The following is an 18,325-nucleotide window of genomic DNA, read 5'->3' as shown; positions in this document are numbered from 1 at the left end:
GGCCAATTTTATTATTCTTTCTTACTTTGTCTGACACTGTTTATATATGCGCACGTCCGCGCGCGCGCGCGCATGTGTGTGTGTGTGTCTGTTTGTGTGTGTGTAAGTTCTAAAAATAGCATTCGCACACAGGTGAAAATTAGAAATAGATAATGTGTAGGCATTCGGTGGCTTAGGGTTTTTGACCCAATAACACGACACACCACTAAGCCTAAAACCATTTTAAAGATAATAATTTTGCCCTGATTGTGTCAAACAATTTTGTTATTTATCTCACTCATGGGCTCTTGAATTTCGCAAATAGATAGATAGTCAAGAAAATATGAACTTTTGGCTATTTGCACAATGAACAAAATTCAATTATTTCAGTATTTAAAAAAATAATTATATAATTAACTTTTCAGTATTGCCCCTCGAATGTTGTAAATATTTTTATCAATTTGTGAACTTAAATGTGTAAATAAGAATATATTTTTCACTATGAATTTATACATAAGAGAGTATTCGATTGTAAGAGTTCAATCTAGAATAATACAAAACCACCTACCACCTATTTTTACTGACAATCCATCTTAAATTTTCATCTCAAGAGCAGCAAAAGTGATGCGCCTTGGGTTTTACTGAAACCTGAGTTAGATCGTTGTCGCTAATGACAAATCGAGGACCAGTCACTGGTGTAAGTTTAAGATCTGAAAAAGTGTGTGTTGATATCAATGAAAATTGTAAGTTAGAAGTCAACACCGTTAATCTTCTAGAGGAGAATGTAAACAGAAAGAGCTGACGTGAGGCACACAAAAAGTAGGAAATAGACAAGACACAAGAATTTGGGTTTGAGAGTACACCACACACCTCCCCCCCCCCCCAAACCACCGCACAGACTCATTGTAATTAGTATTTGTAACTGTGGTCACTACTTATCTAAAGAACATTCATTTCATTAAATTTCATCTTTCTATATTTACATCATCTTAAACCAACTCGTCATTTGTTCTTTCTTAAAAGTAACTAGTAAATTCTGGGGGGGGGGGGGGGGCTTATTTATCACATCCTTATCTTATGAATGTAGTCGAGTTATCCCTTGAGCGCTCATTAGACCATGGCAGGGATCACAAGCCATCAACAACACTTAGCATGTAGGGTAGGTAACGGCAGGGGCTGCCTGAAACCGGTAAAATACTAACAAAGAGTGAAAATGGAGAGGCTTCGTATTGGAACAAAACAGACAATGGACGTTTCGGGTACAAACCCTTCGTCAGCACAACAGTACACAAATTAACGTGGAAAACAAATATAATATAATGAAAAATAACTTGTATCGTCTGAATTCATACTGCAACCATCATTGAGTACAGACGATACAAGTTATTTTTCATTATATTTTATATGAGTGCACTGTTGTGCTGACGAAGGGTTTGTACCCGAAACGTCCATTGTCTGTTTTGTTCCATACAAAGCATCTCCATTTTCACTCTTTCGTTAGTATTTTAGCATGTAGGACAAGACATGATGACGCCTGTATGGCGCTATTACATAGTATTATTTTTGACTGAGACAAAATCCTAGCACGCCCTGGGGAGAAGACTAAAAGCGTGCTGGAATCCGAAAATGCCGAAATCCGATGCTCATGGGAGGTAACGACTTCTTATATAGATAATATTCGGTCACCCAGCTCCAGGCTGCGGTTGTTAAATTCTCTCAAATTGAGCTTTATATAGCGCAATATCCACTAAATGTGCTCAATGCGCTTTACAAGGGTCAACAGCAACATTTTACATGTAGGACGGGACATGCCGCCTGTTAGGCGATATTACAATTTTTCGGACTAAGACAACGCTGTTAACGGCCATGTACTCATTTTACACCTGAGTACGGTGAGAGAATGTAAGTAAAGAGCCTTTCCAAGGACTCAACTATGCGCCGAGCGCGAGGCTCGAACCCAGGACCTTCCGATCCGAAAGCGAGTGTCATACCACAAGACCACATAGACCGCAGAGTGTGCTGGAATTCGGCGGGCACTGTATTCCTTTTACATCTTAGTGCAAGGGGAGAAGTTAAGTAAATAAATAGCCTTTTCCATTGACTCAACTTTGTGTCGATTTCAGTTCAACTTGAAACAGGGACTTTCAAGTCCAAAACTGAGTGCAACATAACAAACCAAAAAGGTATTCATAAGTCAAAGAGAAACACTAAAAACACAAATTGGAAGCAACTGTGTATCTATGACTTTATTATGCCATTCATCAACGATACATTTCCAACACCAGAATTACATCAGCGTTGTCTGTCAAGCAGGTTAAAACATTTTTAAAAATATATATATAGAGAGAGATTTTAATCTATTTATTTGTCCTAAAGCATTTGTCAATTTTATAACATTTTAATAGGTTTTACATTAACATATAAAACATTTTCACCGTCGGTAAATCACGACTTTTGGGGTCCTGATGTCTCAGTTGGTAGAGCACTCGCTTCTCATCCAAAGGGACCAAGCTCGATCCCGGGTGAGGTCGAGAATTTTTCTGACCCCCCTGTCCACCCAACAGTGAATGGGTAGCTGAGTCTGTTAGATTTGGCGGTAAGTACTTTGCGATAAGCTAGCGTCCTATCCAAAGGATAGCAAGCAATTGTTATTGTCAATTTCACGCTATAGAAACGGGGATAAAGTCCGGCTCCGTGGGGCCCAAAGGCTCTGAGGCACTACTTAACGTAACTTAAATCACGACTTTAGGAGTCTTTATGCATAATAAGGCAAGTTTGATAAATTCAAAACCAAAATAGGAGTCTTTATGCATAATAAGGCAAGTTTGATAAATTCAAAACCAGAAATAGATGAATGTTATATTATTCTATCTCCCTTCGAAACCATAATTAATTTTCTTAAAATGCGGTGTAAGTATTGGAGGACGTATTGTAACTATTTGATTATTTTATGAGTTTAATTTTTAATTACACAAGTATGTGGGAAGACAAAAACGATGAGGGGAAAAAGTGGAATAACTGAATTCCTCCGCCCGCTACCCAATAAGGAGGGGGGGGGATTAATCGGACAAACAATCCGATTAAGCCAACAACGGGCCTATTCTTATTCTCTTAGTGTTCATGGAAGAGCAATTCGTTCCAATATCTCTTTCTTCATTTTTATCAAGTGCCCCCCCCCCCCCCTGAGCATCTACTTTAACTATTTCCCCAAACTATTCATCTTAATATCTCTTTTTAGAAATAGTCCTTCAGAGTCATTAGAACCATGGAACAGGAGTTTTTCCCGGTTTCTATGGCGTGAAATGGACAATAGAAATTACTTGCTACTCTTTGAATAGGACACTGGTCTATCGCAAAGTACTTTCCGCTTAATTTAACAAACCCAGGATCATTCAAAGTTATTTCAAGTAAAACCAATGTCTGCCCAAAATGAAAAGGTAGATTTATTGTTTTAATGATGAGAGATACATTTTATGGTTGTCCAACTTATTTTGCAAAAAAGTTGTTTTTTTTAAATATATCAGTATATTGTTCTGAGGCTTTTATTTTCTTTATATATAGCTGTATACAATTATTTTATATTTATAAATATATATATATATGCTTCCTTTAAAAAGTCATCTTGATATATAATCATGTTTGACGACAAAATTATTAATATTACTAACTTATTTTAAAAAATACTAATTGAATCGACAAATAAAATACATCTTAATAAAGATTTTTTTTGAATAAAATGATAATTATAAATGCTAATAAATGTATATTTAATAGTTAAAAACGTACAAAATATTTTGTTTTTATTAAATCAAGGAGATAACTCTTTAAACTCACTCAACCCGAACACCGACTATATTCATTGTTTACCCAGGTTACTTTTACTCCCTTGCTAATTTATTACATTTTTTTCTGAGACAAATTATAGGCGTAGTATCGAAGCTTATGTTTTTAGTTTTTACTTGTTAATGATAGTTGAATCAAAATATCTATGCACATGCTCATTTTTAATACATTATTTTCCAATTTTGAAAAGTAGAAAAATCTCTAGGATTGATTGAGTTAAGTTTCTAGTGGCTGGTCAAATTGCGATTTCCGGGGCCAAGTTTAGATCAAAACGGGCGGCCAAATCTTGGCAAATCCGAAGGCCATATGACTCATGATTACGCCCTGGCAGAAATTCTAAATAACCATTTGAACCAACGGGGCAATAAATTAACATTAATTTAAGAAAGGTTTGCTAGTTATTTGTATCAGTCTGTGAAAAATAGTTTTGGATTTTTTTAGATTTGCCAGTGAATCTGTGCTCGATGATAAAAATTTAATATTGGCTTTACGGAATAGATTGGTTTGATTGTGGTAACATTTCTGACTTACATTATTTATGGTCTGATGGTTACAGGGTTCTACTTCTAATCTTTTCCGGGATTTTTCTCGCACTCGATATCCTTTCTTTAAAAAATATAGCTTTGTGGAGAACATTGCGCTTATTTGAGTCAATAAAAAAAATATACGGCGCACAACTCTACTGAAATATTTGAAAATTAGAAATGTATTTTTTACAGATAGATAAACAGATAACTTGATTTCCTTTTATAATTTAAAGTCAGTTTGAAAGTTCGTTGAGTCAAACAGATATCATAAAATACGTACCGACGACACTAACACTCTCAAAATCAACCAATTTTGACACTGTAAAAAGTTGTCAGTTTGGCGTTTTTACGCAAATCGTTGCATTCGAGATAATGTATTCACTTAATTACTTTACGGATGTCAGACCTACACTAAGTTTTCAACAATTTTCATCTATTTATGACATAAATTATTATTATTGCCCATTTGATGCTTTCACTGTGATTGTTTCAGGTGGATAATACTCAGGTTTAACTTCTTTGGTAATAAATTAATTAATAATAATAATAATATTAATCTAAAAAATCGAAATTTAAAACCAGAAAATAGAAGTTGCATTGAAGGTAGAATAAGGTTTTAGAAAGACCTTATTAAAAGTTATGAGCAGTCAGCTGGCTCCGTAGCGCAGTGGATAAGCTGTCAGACTCTAACCTTGAAAGTACTGGGTTCACTCCCATTGTGGACATTTTTTAAAAAAGTTTACTTTATTGAGAAAGACATCATTCTTGTTATTATAGTTAATTGACATATATTTAAAACCTTAGATTAATCTATTATTATTATTATTATTACTATTATTATTATTATTAATATTATCATTATTCTATTATTATAATATTATTATCATTATTATTTTTTTTTATTATTATATTTTTTTAAAACATGGGTACCATCCAATGTGTTATCGACGTGCATTTATAGGTAAACGTCGATTTTTATCATTTTATAATATTTTATCATTATCATCAGTGTATTCGTTTACCGCGTCTTTGTCATTTTATTGGGATTTTTTTTCCTTCTTATTCTTTGTTGTTGTTGTTGTTTTTGTTGTTGTTTTTCAAAAACTTCCTGTCCCATCATCGTTTATGTCTATTTACCTTATCTACGCCATTCACACTACACATCTCTCATTCGTCCTTAGTGTCTTATTTGTCGTGTTTTGTTGATAAAGGGGAAATCAGAAACGTCCACAGTATGTCTTCGTCTATTAAATTGAGGCTTACAATTCACCACTTATCGTTATTTTTTTCCTTTGAGCTTCAAGCAGCAACTTTTTCATTATTCAACCAGCACCGCCAACGGAGGTGCATAAAAACGGTGCCTTTTTGTACACCTCCAGTGGATGTGCATAAAAACGTCACCAAACATGATCACCAGAGCACTGTAATACTGTAAGGTAAGTTCTCGATCCCAGGATCGTCTTTCAACTCTGCTCACGTCTGATACTTCAGGTTTATTTTCGCAGTTGGTTTTTTTTTTTACCACAACCTGTTTTCACACACGGACAACTGTATGTTGCTGTGTCACGGGTCAGAGGCTATAGTGGCTTACACTTCATGTTGGGCCACACAGAAAAATCAACAGAGGATGTACCAAGTTACACAGATAACGTTGTTTACCAATCTGCCCTCATTAAATGATGGTGGGTACAATATCGAATGAAAATAGTTCTTTCCCCGTGAAATTGCGGGCTCTTCACTAGTATATATATATATATATATATATATATATATATATATATATATATATATATATATATATATATATATATATTATTTCATGGCTTTTGCTTTCATTCGTACCTTCGGGTAAACTTTTGTATACAATGGAAAATATGGAAACCTTCACCAAAAACTATGAAAGACGTAAATGTTAAGTAAATATATCCGTATCATATGTGGTGATACAATGATGATGATGATGATGATGATGATGATGATGATGATGATGATGATGATGATAATTATAAGAATAAAGGCAATTATGTAGGTAATGGTTTTATACATAATAATAATAATAATAATAATAATAATAATAATAATAATAATAATAATAATAATAATAATAATAATAATAATAATAATAATAATCATAATCATAATCATAATCATAATAATAATAATAATAATAATAATAATAATAATAATAATAATAATAATAATAATAATAATAATAATAATAATAATAGACTCTTATAGAGTGCACGGTATCCTGAACATCATAAAAAATATATAGCAATAATGATAGTATATTTCAAGGCGACAATACAGCTGATAGTGATACTATTTGTGATGGAATGTTATAGGATTTATATTGTTGATCATAATAATTAAAATGACATTACTATATAACTGAACGTTGACTTGACAATTCGTAGAACCAAATAATCGTAATGGTTAATGAGATCTTCATTTTAATCTAAGGCGAAGTTACCTTTGATGCAAGCGACAAAATGATTCAATGGCGATGAATGAATGTACATTTGTGTAAAAGGAACGAAATGGACGTCACTCAGCTCTGTTAGTGTTTATAGATAGCTATCTAAATTATATCAATCGGGCCTTAAAACGTCTAAGGTTTTACACAGTTTTTGTGTGTTGGTAGGTTTTATCCGGCTAACGGGTGTCGCGAGTATTTTAGCATCGAATTAACAATGGTGGATAACTACCTTTTTGGGCTTTAATCTGATTTATATCATTTCATTGGGGAATTGATTTAGAATATAAGATTATGTAGTCTCCAAAGATATCCTTTCTGAGACTTTTTATTGTTAAGTATTAGGCCTGGTTGTCGTTTTTTTTTTAAATATTATGTTTACTGATAGTTTAATTTTGTGTTGCTACCTGTTGTTTTGTTTTGTTTTTGTTTTTTGTTGTTGTTTTTAATTATTTTAAAAATAATATGATATAATTTCATAATAAATGCTACCTTACCATTTTCCTGCTCTTCCTTTTTGATTTCTATTTTTAAAATGTTGTTATTAGCAATTCTTTGTCATCTGGCTTTATTTTCTCTTTAATTTGATACCAAGCCAAGAACAACTATATAGGACAACAAACAAAAGATTTATGACCTTTTGAAATTCTCAAATCTTACCAATTTCCCGTCCTTTTTATGTTTTGCTCTAAACCGTCATTTTTTTGTTTTGATGTAACTTAAAAATTTGTCATCTCAGAGGTGTGAAGAAAATTTGTGCGCAATGATTTTGTTATACAAGACTTCAAAACGGCCAATTTCACAGTTATTGCATTACCACATTTTGGGCCATTTTTCACAAAGTTTGATGAATCGTGTCTTTGATTTTGGTTATTTTCATTCATAAATTAACCCATTGCTTCTCAAAAAAAGTTTTTCCTATTTAACGCTGAACTACCAAACCAAGGCAAGTAACTCTTAAGAAAAACTGACCTTACTTCACATAACTATTCACTGTGTTAGTACCGTTGATGAAACACTAATAAGAATTCTATTTTCAAATAAAGAAATGAATTTCCATTAATTTGATATATGACATGTATGTTTGTGACAACTATAACATCAGAAGAAAGAAAAATTAATAAAGAGAGAAATATATAATAAAATAGCAATATTTACAAACACTTTCATAATAATAAACATGGCACAGCAAGTGAAGCTTGGCGTATTGACGAGTAGTAGTGGTAGTAGTAGTAGTAGTAGTAGTAGTATTAATAGTAGTAGTAGTAGTAGTAGCAGTAGTAGTAGTAGTAGTAGTAGTAGTAGTAGTAGTAGTAGTAGTAGTAGTAGTAGTAGTAGTAGAAGCGGTGGTGGTAGAGGAGGAGGAGGAAGAGGAAAACGAAGAAGAAGAAGAAGAAGAAGAAGAAGAAGAAGAAGAAGAAGAAGAAGAAGAAGAAGAAGAAGAAGAAGAAGAAGAAGAAGAAGAAGAAGAAGAAGAAGAGGAAGGAGAAGAAGAAGAAGAAGAAAAGGAACAACAACAAAAACAAGCGTAATAATACTACGGGTTTGCAGTTCTGGAGAGTGAACAGTAATGATGATGATAATAATAATAATAATAACAATAATAATAATAATGATGATGATGATGATGATGATGATGATGATGATGATGATGATGATGATGATGATGATGATGATGATGATGATGCTATTAATGTTAACAATAACAATAATTATAATAAATCACACGATGTTACAGAAATAATGTTTGTCGTCTATTGACCAGATAAATCAACAATAGTAATGACGGCGTCGAGCATAGCTACCATTCGTACAGGCAACACAGGCGATGTACAATTGAAACCAAAAAAATTGTCTTCAGGGTCTATCTCGAATAACAATTAAAGATAACCCTGGCGTCAGCCGCAATGCAGCGACTCAAAGTAAGGAATAGGGGTTGTCTTTACTTCTCGGTCTATCTCAAATAATTATCCGCGATGACCCTGGCGTCAGCCGCAATGCAGCGACTCAAAGTAAGGAATAGGGGTTGTCTTTACTTCTCGGTCTATCTCAAATAATTATCCGCGATGACCCTGGCGTCAGCCTCAATGCAGCGACTTTTTGTAAGGAATAGGGGTTGTCTTTACTTCTCGGTCTATCTCGAATAATTATCCGTTCACCGAAAAAGATTAATTAATGAAAAAGATATATTAACATTATAAAATCTTCAACGCGAGAGTTTCTCCCAAAAACTTGCCAAAGTTTCAAGGAAGTCGTGTGTTTATCATCTTTTATTGACAGTTTGGAGATCATTCTAATCAATCGGCAGTTGCAGTGTAATTTATATAGTCAAAATATGAAAAGAAAAAAAAAAGAATTGCTCTGAAGAACTGAATTGAATATGTGCCCCTATGTCTCAATGGGGTATACTGTCAGGTCGAACCGGACACTAAAAATTGCATATAGAATATTATTTTTAATTTTAAAAAACTCCAGCTTTTATATGGCGCAAAATCCACTAAACATGCTCAAAGCGATTTGAAAAGGGTACTCTGACCAACAGCAACACGTAACATGTAGAACGAGACTTGAAACTTGTTCGGCGATATTACAATTATTTCCGACAGTGACATCGCTGTTAACGGCCAGGTACTCATTTATACCTGATTGCGGGGACAGAATGAGAGTAAAGAGCCTTTTCCAAGAACTCAACTATGCGTCGAGCGAGGCTCGAACCCAGGACCTTCCGATCCGACAACGACTGTCATAACACAAGTCAAAATAGCCACACATATTATATATATATATATATATATATATATATATATATATATATATATATATATATAATGAATAACAAATAGTAAATTAAATTATATAATTTGTATCATATTGAAGAGATTAAACCAGGTTCTTCGAAGTCTAATGGTCTAAATTTCGTAATTCTAATCTCTTTCACCCTAAACTCAGTTTTTCCTAATCTGGCCCATCCTGACATAATACCGGTCTGAGGTGGTCGGACACATACAACAGTGTGGGTTTCATTTTAATATATGGAAAATAAACAAGTTTGATGTTATAAGACCAAAATGTTTAAAAAGGGGATTTTGTCGGGTGGCGAGCGACCCAGCAACCTTTCACTTGAAAACATGGACGAATCTAGAAGACTTGAGTTGAATCGGTAACAAACGGGAAATAGAGAGAGAGAGAGAGAGAGAGAGAGAGAGAGAGAGAGAGAGAGAGAGGGAGAGAGAGAGAGAGAGAGAGAGAGAGAGAGAGAGAGATCAACATTTCCAATAAAGCAGTGTATGCAGTCATGACAGCATTTTTCCTGTGGAAACAGAAATGCATTTAATTTAATTTAATTTATACCGACCATTGATTCAACATTTTGTTTTGATACAGGAATCATGTTATTTCATGCCCTGAGCTGCTGTATCATTCATGAATAACACTAAAGATATTCTATGCGTATATTATCACATCTTTTTTTTTTACTATTTATGCTTTTGTTAATTTATCATTATTATTATCATTACTATTATCACTGTTATCAATATTATTATTATTATTATTATTATTATTATTATTATTATTATTATTATTATTATCATCATCATCATTATCATCATCATCATCATCAATATCATCATCAATAATTCGGGAAGTCCCAGGTTAGAGAGCTTTTGCCAAGACGAAGGAGGGTCATTTAAATAGATCGATATCTGAAGGACGAAATTTCTGGTCAAATTCTTAAATACAAGTTTCTCCAGAGCACGGCAGTTGACTGTAAAGATGCAAAATCTTCTCGTATCTCTCACTCTGGAAAGTATTCAATGATGGTAGTCACCTTTCTTATGCACCATCTTTTTGATATCTTCACCATTAGAGCTCTATGTTAGATTTGAATAGTTCTTTGTCGACGCCAGTTTGCACAGACCTTGACCATAACGTTAAAAATAAACATAATGCGAATGGTCTCCACGAGTCAATTGTTGGTACGGTGGACAAGCATGCTCCCTTAACAACTAGAGCAGTAAAAGTGAGACGTCAAGCACCCTGGTATAATACCGAAATAAAATTGAATGGATTAGCCAGGAGGCGGGCAGAAAGAAAATGGCTCAAGTCCAGAGATGCTGTCGATAAGAAGCGATACATCGCGGCTAGAAATGATGCAAAAGCCGTCAATTTCAGGGCCAAAAAGAAATTCTATGAAGAAAGCCTCAAAAACGTGGGACGTTCGAGACAATTCTTTGCCTTGACCAAGGAACTGCTGGGACAACAGACGCAACCAGCTCTCCCATCTTTAATCGATCGTGCATATCTACCAACTCGCTTTGGTCAATATTTTAAAGAAAAAACGGATACCATCAGGAAGGAACTCTCGTCTGAATCGATCCCTACAACATTTGACAAGTTTCATGGTGATTCGTTAACACATTTTTCAAAGATTACTGAAGCTGACTTACGTGATTGCATTATGTCGTCTCCAACTAAAAGTTGTGATTTAGACCCTTAAATACTGCCATTTTAAAAAAATGCATTGATGTAATTTTAACACCATTTACATGTATTGTTAATAATTCGTTGCAGTCAGGTGCTGTACCAGACATTTACAAAGTTGCTCATGTCAAACCCCTTTTGAAAAAACCTGATCTCGATAAAGAGAACTTAAAAAACTATCGCCCTGTCTCTAATCTTCCTTTTCTCTCTAAGATCTTAGAAAAGCTTGTTTTGAAACAATTACTGTCTCATCTTAAAAATAATTGTCTTGAAGAAAAATTTCAGTCTGCTTATAGGCAACATCATTCGACGGAAACCGCACTTGTTAGGGTTGTTAATGATCTCCTCTCTGTTATAGACAATGGTTCATGTTCTTTGCTGAATTTGCTTGACCTATCGTCTGCTTTTGATACTATTGATCACAATCTTCTTCTCAAACGTCTTGAAATTACTTATGGCGTGTCTGGTGCAGCGCTTGATTGGTTTAGGTCATATTTGTTTAATCGTAAACAGATTATTACGGTGGATGAATATAGATCGGAGGAAATCTTTCTTGATTGTGGGGTTCCCCAGGGTTCAGTACTTGGACCCGTTCTTTTTGTTTTGTACGTTGGCCCTCTGTCTAAAATCATCAGAAGTTTTGGTCTGTCTTACCATCAATACGCTGATGATACGCAATTGTACTGCGTTTCCAATATGAGAAATTTACAAGAAGTATCAGCCAATAGTAAAAATTGTATCCAAAGTGTTAAGAAATGGATGAATGAGAACAGACTGAAACTGAATGATGATAAGACGGAGGTGCTGTATGTGGGGAACAGGAAGTGGAAAAGTGAAACAGATTTGAAGTTGGGGGATGCCTCTATTCAAGTTGTTGACAAAGTGAAAAACCTTGGCACATTCTTAGACTCTGGACTGTCGATGGAGCACCAGGTTAATAATTTGGTTAGATCTCTCTTTTTCCAACTAAAAAAGATTGCTTCCATTAGACGGTTCATATCTGAGGATGTGACCAAGCACCTGGTTGTGTCCCTCGTACTATCGAAATTGGATTATTGTAATGCTCTGTTGTTTGGCGTTTCGCAATACAATCTGAAACGTCTTCAGATTGTCCAAAACAGCGCTGCCAGACTAGTATTTATGAAGCGTAGGTGCGACTCTGCCGGACCTCTACTTCATGACCTGCATTGGCTGCCTGTTGAGAAAAGAATTAAATTCAAAGCTTGTGTTTTAGTGTATCGTTGTCTTGAAGGTACTGCCCCTTCCTACCTTTCAGAACTAATTGAAAGATATTCAAAACCCCGCCCCTTACGTTCGGCCAGTGATTCCACAAAACTAGTTGTCCTCGAATTCGGAAAAATGCTGGAATGAGATCCTTTTCTCATTTCGGACCCTCTATTTGGAACGCCTTACCGCAGAGCATTCGTGAAAAAGAATCTTTGTCTATTTTTAAACGTTCGCTTAAAACATATTTGTTTCGATTTTAGTAGATGGTATGAGAAGCAAGATAGGTTTGGTTTGTGTTGTGTGTTGTGTTGTGTGTGTGTATGTGTGTGTGTGTGCTTGTGTGTGTGAATGAGTATGTTTCAGCCAAAGTAATTTGTAATTTAAGCGCTTAGAGTCTGGTGTCTCGGAGTTATAGCGCTATATAAGTTTTCAGCATTATTATTATTATTATTATTATTATTATTATTACAGAATAAAAATCGATGCAATAGTTTTTAAATTTTGTCATTTTTAACTTTTAATTCTGAAAAGCAATCGAAGTAATACTATTTTTTTGTTGACAAGAGAAATACATTTATTATTGTTGACAAGAGAAATACATTTATTATTGCCATTATCAAAACTTATTGCGATTTAGTTACCTCCAATCACTAAAAGAAGACTGAAACTCAGTGGTGCTATCGTTGAAGCTGAAATAAATAAAAACATCTTTCATTACTTAAGTTTGGAACACTTTTCTATGAACAAAATTTGAGTGCCATGATAATACAGCAGGGGGGATTTTTATAAAATAGCTGATATGTAAGGGAAAGTAACGGTGTATTCAAGGCGACGTGTACTCATTTGCAGGTCTGACAACCCAAATTGTTATGGTTTCAATGTTTTAATGGAAATATGTAATCTCAAACCAACGCAAATTATTGTCCATTATAACAATGTTAAACTAGAACTCATAAATGTGTTCAAATGTATATGTACACGTCTAATCATGGCCATTTGAACAACGAAACCTGCCCACGAACCCACGTCCCCATTTGTTATTTTCCAATTCATTAACCATTCCTGGGTGATTCATCATACGTACATATTTTTAGATAAGAAATGGAAACGTGTGGCCATTCCTTGATGCCCTGTCCAAAGCCGTCATAGCCTGACACTGACCAAACATTACGTCAAAAGACAAGTCTTTGGCCTCAAAAGAAAACAAATCGTGAGTTGTATTCAATAGTTCAACCAATGGAATCATTTGTATCCTTGAGCTCTACTAACGACAACTCACTAGACGCGGCCCAAAACTCAAAAATGACGTCAAACTATAAGTCCTAGAAGGTTCTAGGGTCATAAGTTAACGATGGCTGCGCCCTGTCACCCGTATATAAGAAAAGTAGAAAATACTGTCTTAAAGTGATATTCATATAGACTGCGGTTTACGCTGTTTAGTATTTAAATAATATATGTCTGTGTTCACCCTTGAGCAAGGATGTTCGTGATGATCACCCCACTAAACACAAGCAATGAGTATAATTGGAAATCAAATATGGCGATTTAAAATGGCCAAACAAGTTGTGCTCAAGCTTTAAATATGTTAGATAAAACTTTGGAGTTGGAATGGAATCGGTTTTGTCTGTCATTGTAAAGATATACAAGTGTTGTGGTGAAGTGTATAGGACACCAGTGTCATATAGGCATTAAAATATTACCTCACTATTATTTCATGGTTTATTAATAAACAACAGATAACTCAAAATATTTAACTCTATTCCGTTATTTACATATTTTGCATCTGTGGCTTTATATATATATATATATATATATATATATATATATATATATATATATATATATATATATATATATATATATACACTAATAGTAGACAGGATGGCGCTTTGTTGACAAGTGACATTTCAATTATCTTTATGTAATTTGAGGCATATCCAAAAGAGGAACGAATTTAGATTCAATTCAGTTTATGCATGTATGTAAAGCTTTACCAAGTAGCCAATGGGCGACTCGTTACCTAAAAACGGATGTGAATTAAAAAGAGCTAAGTCTCCAGTTACAGCCACATAATTGAAGTGAAGAGGAAAAAAAGCTTTTAAAAAATATTTCTCCCTGCTTAAAGGATAAGCATGAAAAGCAATACAGGCATTGAAAAAACCCTCTAAAGTCTAACAAAGAGGGATCGAAATAGGAAGGTGGCAGAAATTAAAGTGTTTGAAGATTGTACAATTCATTTTTCTTATTTATCATAAATCAGATAGGCACAATGCCTTACCAGACGATTGGCATAAGTCTGTAAGGGTGAGGGGTCCCGAATTGGCACCTGCAACAGAATAGATTGACAGCGTCGTTAAAATGTTATGTATAGGTTTCTACTAGACCGTAAAGACAGCATCGACGATAATAATATTAGAACATTATCCCTCGTATCAAACTTAAGGATCTGATATTTTGATAAACGCGTATACCGTTCATGCTTTCATCATCCAATCAAATAGGAATAATACTTTTTATGACTCTAATAAAAGCATTTGTCGCTGGTTTGTTTTTCCTTCGTCTAAGCATGATTGTATAGATTCGATGGTAACCCCCTCCGAAAAATAAACACCCCAAAAAACAAAAGAAGAACAACAACAAACAAACAAAAAAACAGAAGTATAATTTGTGATGTACCGCATTAATACGGTATTATATCGAATTAAACCAGTTGAAGAACATTTATTTCAGAGTCATAATTATCAAATAAGAAAATGTAAGGACTTTGGAACAGTAGATTTTCTATAGAAACTGTATCGGCCAAATAAAAAAAAACAGCTTGTCAAACCTTATCTAGATAATCAATAAGATTTTATTCGACTAAACCGTTAAATTTCGAGTTCTTCTGTCCTCGTACGTAAGAAAGGTCCCTATTTTTTCACCAATGCGCGCGCACGCACTCACATACACACACATACACACACGCACACACACACATACATGCACATATACATATCCAGTCCTCCATTTGCACATAATACCATACATATTATATTGATACATACATAAACACAAAAAACCACGATACCTTCTGGGCAAGTTTTAGTGGATAGAGTAGATCCAGTGCTGGCAGATGTCTCGGGGGTTGACGTGAAAACCTTACAGGATGAACCTGTGTACACAGAAGCTACGCAATCGCCTACCTTAAGGCAGAGGTTTTCACATGAAACCATGGACATTGAAAAACTCAAGGCCGGGGAAGCTACAAAGTTGTGACCTATTGTTGTCTGAAAACAGCAATTTGTGCCTGAAATTATATCAAGGAGAAAATAGATTTGAAATAGATAAATAAAATGAATGAATGAATGAATAATTTCTGAAATATGAGAAAGTAGTGAATATGCCGGTAAACACTAAAATGTTGCAGAAAATGCATTCTCCAAATTCATTCAGCGCGACGTGTACATATATGCAGGTCTGACATCCAAACGCAAGTATGGGCCTAGTTTGATATTGTTGTGATGGACAATAATGTGCGTTATTTTTTAAGATTTTCATTTTGGACTAAAGATGATTGGGAAAATGCCAGGAAGCTTTGAAACTTGATCAACGAGGAAGAAGACATTAATAGAAGGAAACTGTCAGCACAAAACGCCTTTCGAGACCTGTTGATATAGGCAACACATCATTAGCGAAGCAAAAGAATACGCCTCTACGAAGCCCTTGTACTACTATTGATGCTCTACAACTGTGGTGCAAGGGGATTAACGACAAAGAATTTGGACAGTCTAGACGTCTTACACAGAAAACAATTTCGTCGAGTCATGGGTGGTGATATGGTTAGACAGATGAGAACCAAGATCTCTACACTAGCAGTGTACGTCCTGTCAGTGATAGAATAAAACAACAAAGATGGAAACTTTTTGGCCATATTTTCCGAAGACAACATAACATACCGATACATACCGCAGCCATGAACGAATACTTCAATACCGGGAAAATCGATGTCTCTACCACCAGCACTAAATGCCGATCTCCACAGAAACCGTTGTCTGCTCCAATCATCACTAGAATAATTTTTATCTTCACAGCTACAAAGAAATCTTCCGTCAAAACTAAAGACACAACACGATCTATCGCTCTCAAACTGTTGGCACAAAACAGGAAGGGGCACGTGGAAAAAATTACAAAATGGATCCAACAAGCAGAGGACATGCTGACAAAAGCATATCTTTGAGACCATCATCATCATCATTACAACAATGAGCCCATAATGAATTGGGTTATCAGACCTACAATAAAGTACACGTCAAACACATCATAATGCCATATGTAAAGCGGTGGCGTATTGCCTTTCTTTGAAATTTTAAAATCACCATAGTGCAAAACATTGCCATAAGACTTCAAAACTATTAATGCTACAAAAGATAAAAACGTAAACATACAACTGTGGGGCTCTCGGGTCATGAACCATCACTGTAAGGAGTATTGTGTACACCACTTAAAATAAACATCACAACAACGCCACAATAACCGATGGAGATACATATTTCCTCTTTTAAATTCACGATTTATTTTGAAGGAAGAGAGAGACTAATGATGAGGAAATTGTAAATCTATATGAAAACAGTCGTTTTCCAAGACTCGGAAAAATAATTGAAGAACGCGCACTTGGAGTCAGTGTATGAATATCAGGAAGAGGGCTACGTACGTGTATATGGGTAAAATCAATAAAAAAAAAACCTAGTGGGTAATCCAGCTCTCTCCTGTACACCTCTAAAGGTGCCTTTAATGGGCGAGCGGCCATTACCGCTAGAGTCTGGATCGAAGGTCGAACGCCAAGTTTTCGGATGAATCGGTCTTCATGGTTGCAACCAAAGAAGGAAGAATGTTTTTCAACTATTTTTTTTAAACGCAACAGTTCTACTTCTTTGAAATATTGTGGTTACTGGATCCTCATTGTTTGGGGAGGCATCATTTACAATGCACACTCTCGTTCGCCTCGGTCATATTCTTCAATTACTTTCATCGAAGACATTCTTCAACCTGTCGTGATGCTCTACGTTATGGAAGAAGAACGCCAATGAAAATAGGTCACTTTTACTTTGTTATTGATAAAGCTCCTCCTCATGGGGCGAATATTACAAGAGAATTCTTGAGAGATAAAGGCGTTGGTGTCATGCTGTCATAGCTCGCAGAAAGGTCTGTTATGAACTGTTTCGGACATTTATTATCCTGTAATAACGCCAGCACCTCAGATTTGCAGTGAATATTTTCAATATTTGTTGCCGAAATGGAACTGAGTCCTCGACATTATGCCAGAAGCCCTACAGACTCCACGAGAAAACGGATGATCACTCTCTTCAGCAAGAATGGTGGGTACACGAGTTATTGACTTTTTGAAATACGAAGTTTGAATGCGCAACTTTCATTTTTGTTTTTGGCGTTACATCCTTAAAGAAAAGTTATTAATATTATCGGAAAACTTTTTTTTTCTTTTTACCATTACATATGTTTTTCTTTGATATAAAATAACCTAATGTTTCAAGTGGGTGTTCTGGAAAGTGCCAGAAGACAATAGAGAATAAAAATGTCGTGGCGGCGATGGGAGCTCGAACCCGCGACCTTACTAGTACGACAGCTCCGACTGGCCGGGGACATCGTGACTCTACCGTATGAGCTATCCACGACCCCAAAAAAGATCGCTTCTAACCCTAGTCTTATTAGAGCCTTCTCTCCCCGACTTCTTGAGGTCACGGGTTCAACACACACAAACGCCGCGAAGTTAGTTGGTCAGCATTTAAGCTTAATA

At 35.0% G+C, this 18,325-nt stretch overlaps 1 protein-coding gene across 3 annotated transcripts in view; it reads right to left on the bottom strand.

The window, feature by feature from the left end:
• Positions 1 to 10,010: 10,010 nt before the first annotated feature.
• The window catches only part of LOC144973185 (uncharacterized), a 62,669-nt gene continuing 54,354 nt past the window's right edge, over positions 10,011 to 18,325 (bottom strand). For 2 of the 3 annotated variants that reach the window (XM_078915326.1, XM_078915328.1), the window contains 3 exons: positions 15,602 to 15,820; positions 14,813 to 14,860; positions 13,026 to 13,223 (listed from right to left, as the gene is read on the bottom strand). In XM_078915326.1, the coding sequence (XP_078771452.1) occupies positions 13,168 to 13,223; positions 14,813 to 14,860; positions 15,602 to 15,820 (323 nt within the window). In that variant the 3' untranslated portion in view covers positions 13,026 to 13,167. Of the gene's footprint in view, positions 10,136 to 13,025; positions 13,224 to 14,812; positions 14,861 to 15,601; positions 15,821 to 18,325 lie in introns of those variants that run through there. The other variant, XM_078915325.1, reaches the window with a different exon arrangement.

Source organism: Berghia stephanieae, chromosome 5 (assembly GCF_034508935.2).
Source record: "Berghia stephanieae isolate SIO BIC M18660-M18661 chromosome 5, UCSD_Bste_1.3, whole genome shotgun sequence".
Taxonomy (NCBI): Eukaryota; Metazoa; Mollusca; class Gastropoda; order Nudibranchia; family Aeolidiidae; genus Berghia; species Berghia stephanieae.
This window is presented reverse-complemented; position numbering and strand designations above follow the sequence as displayed.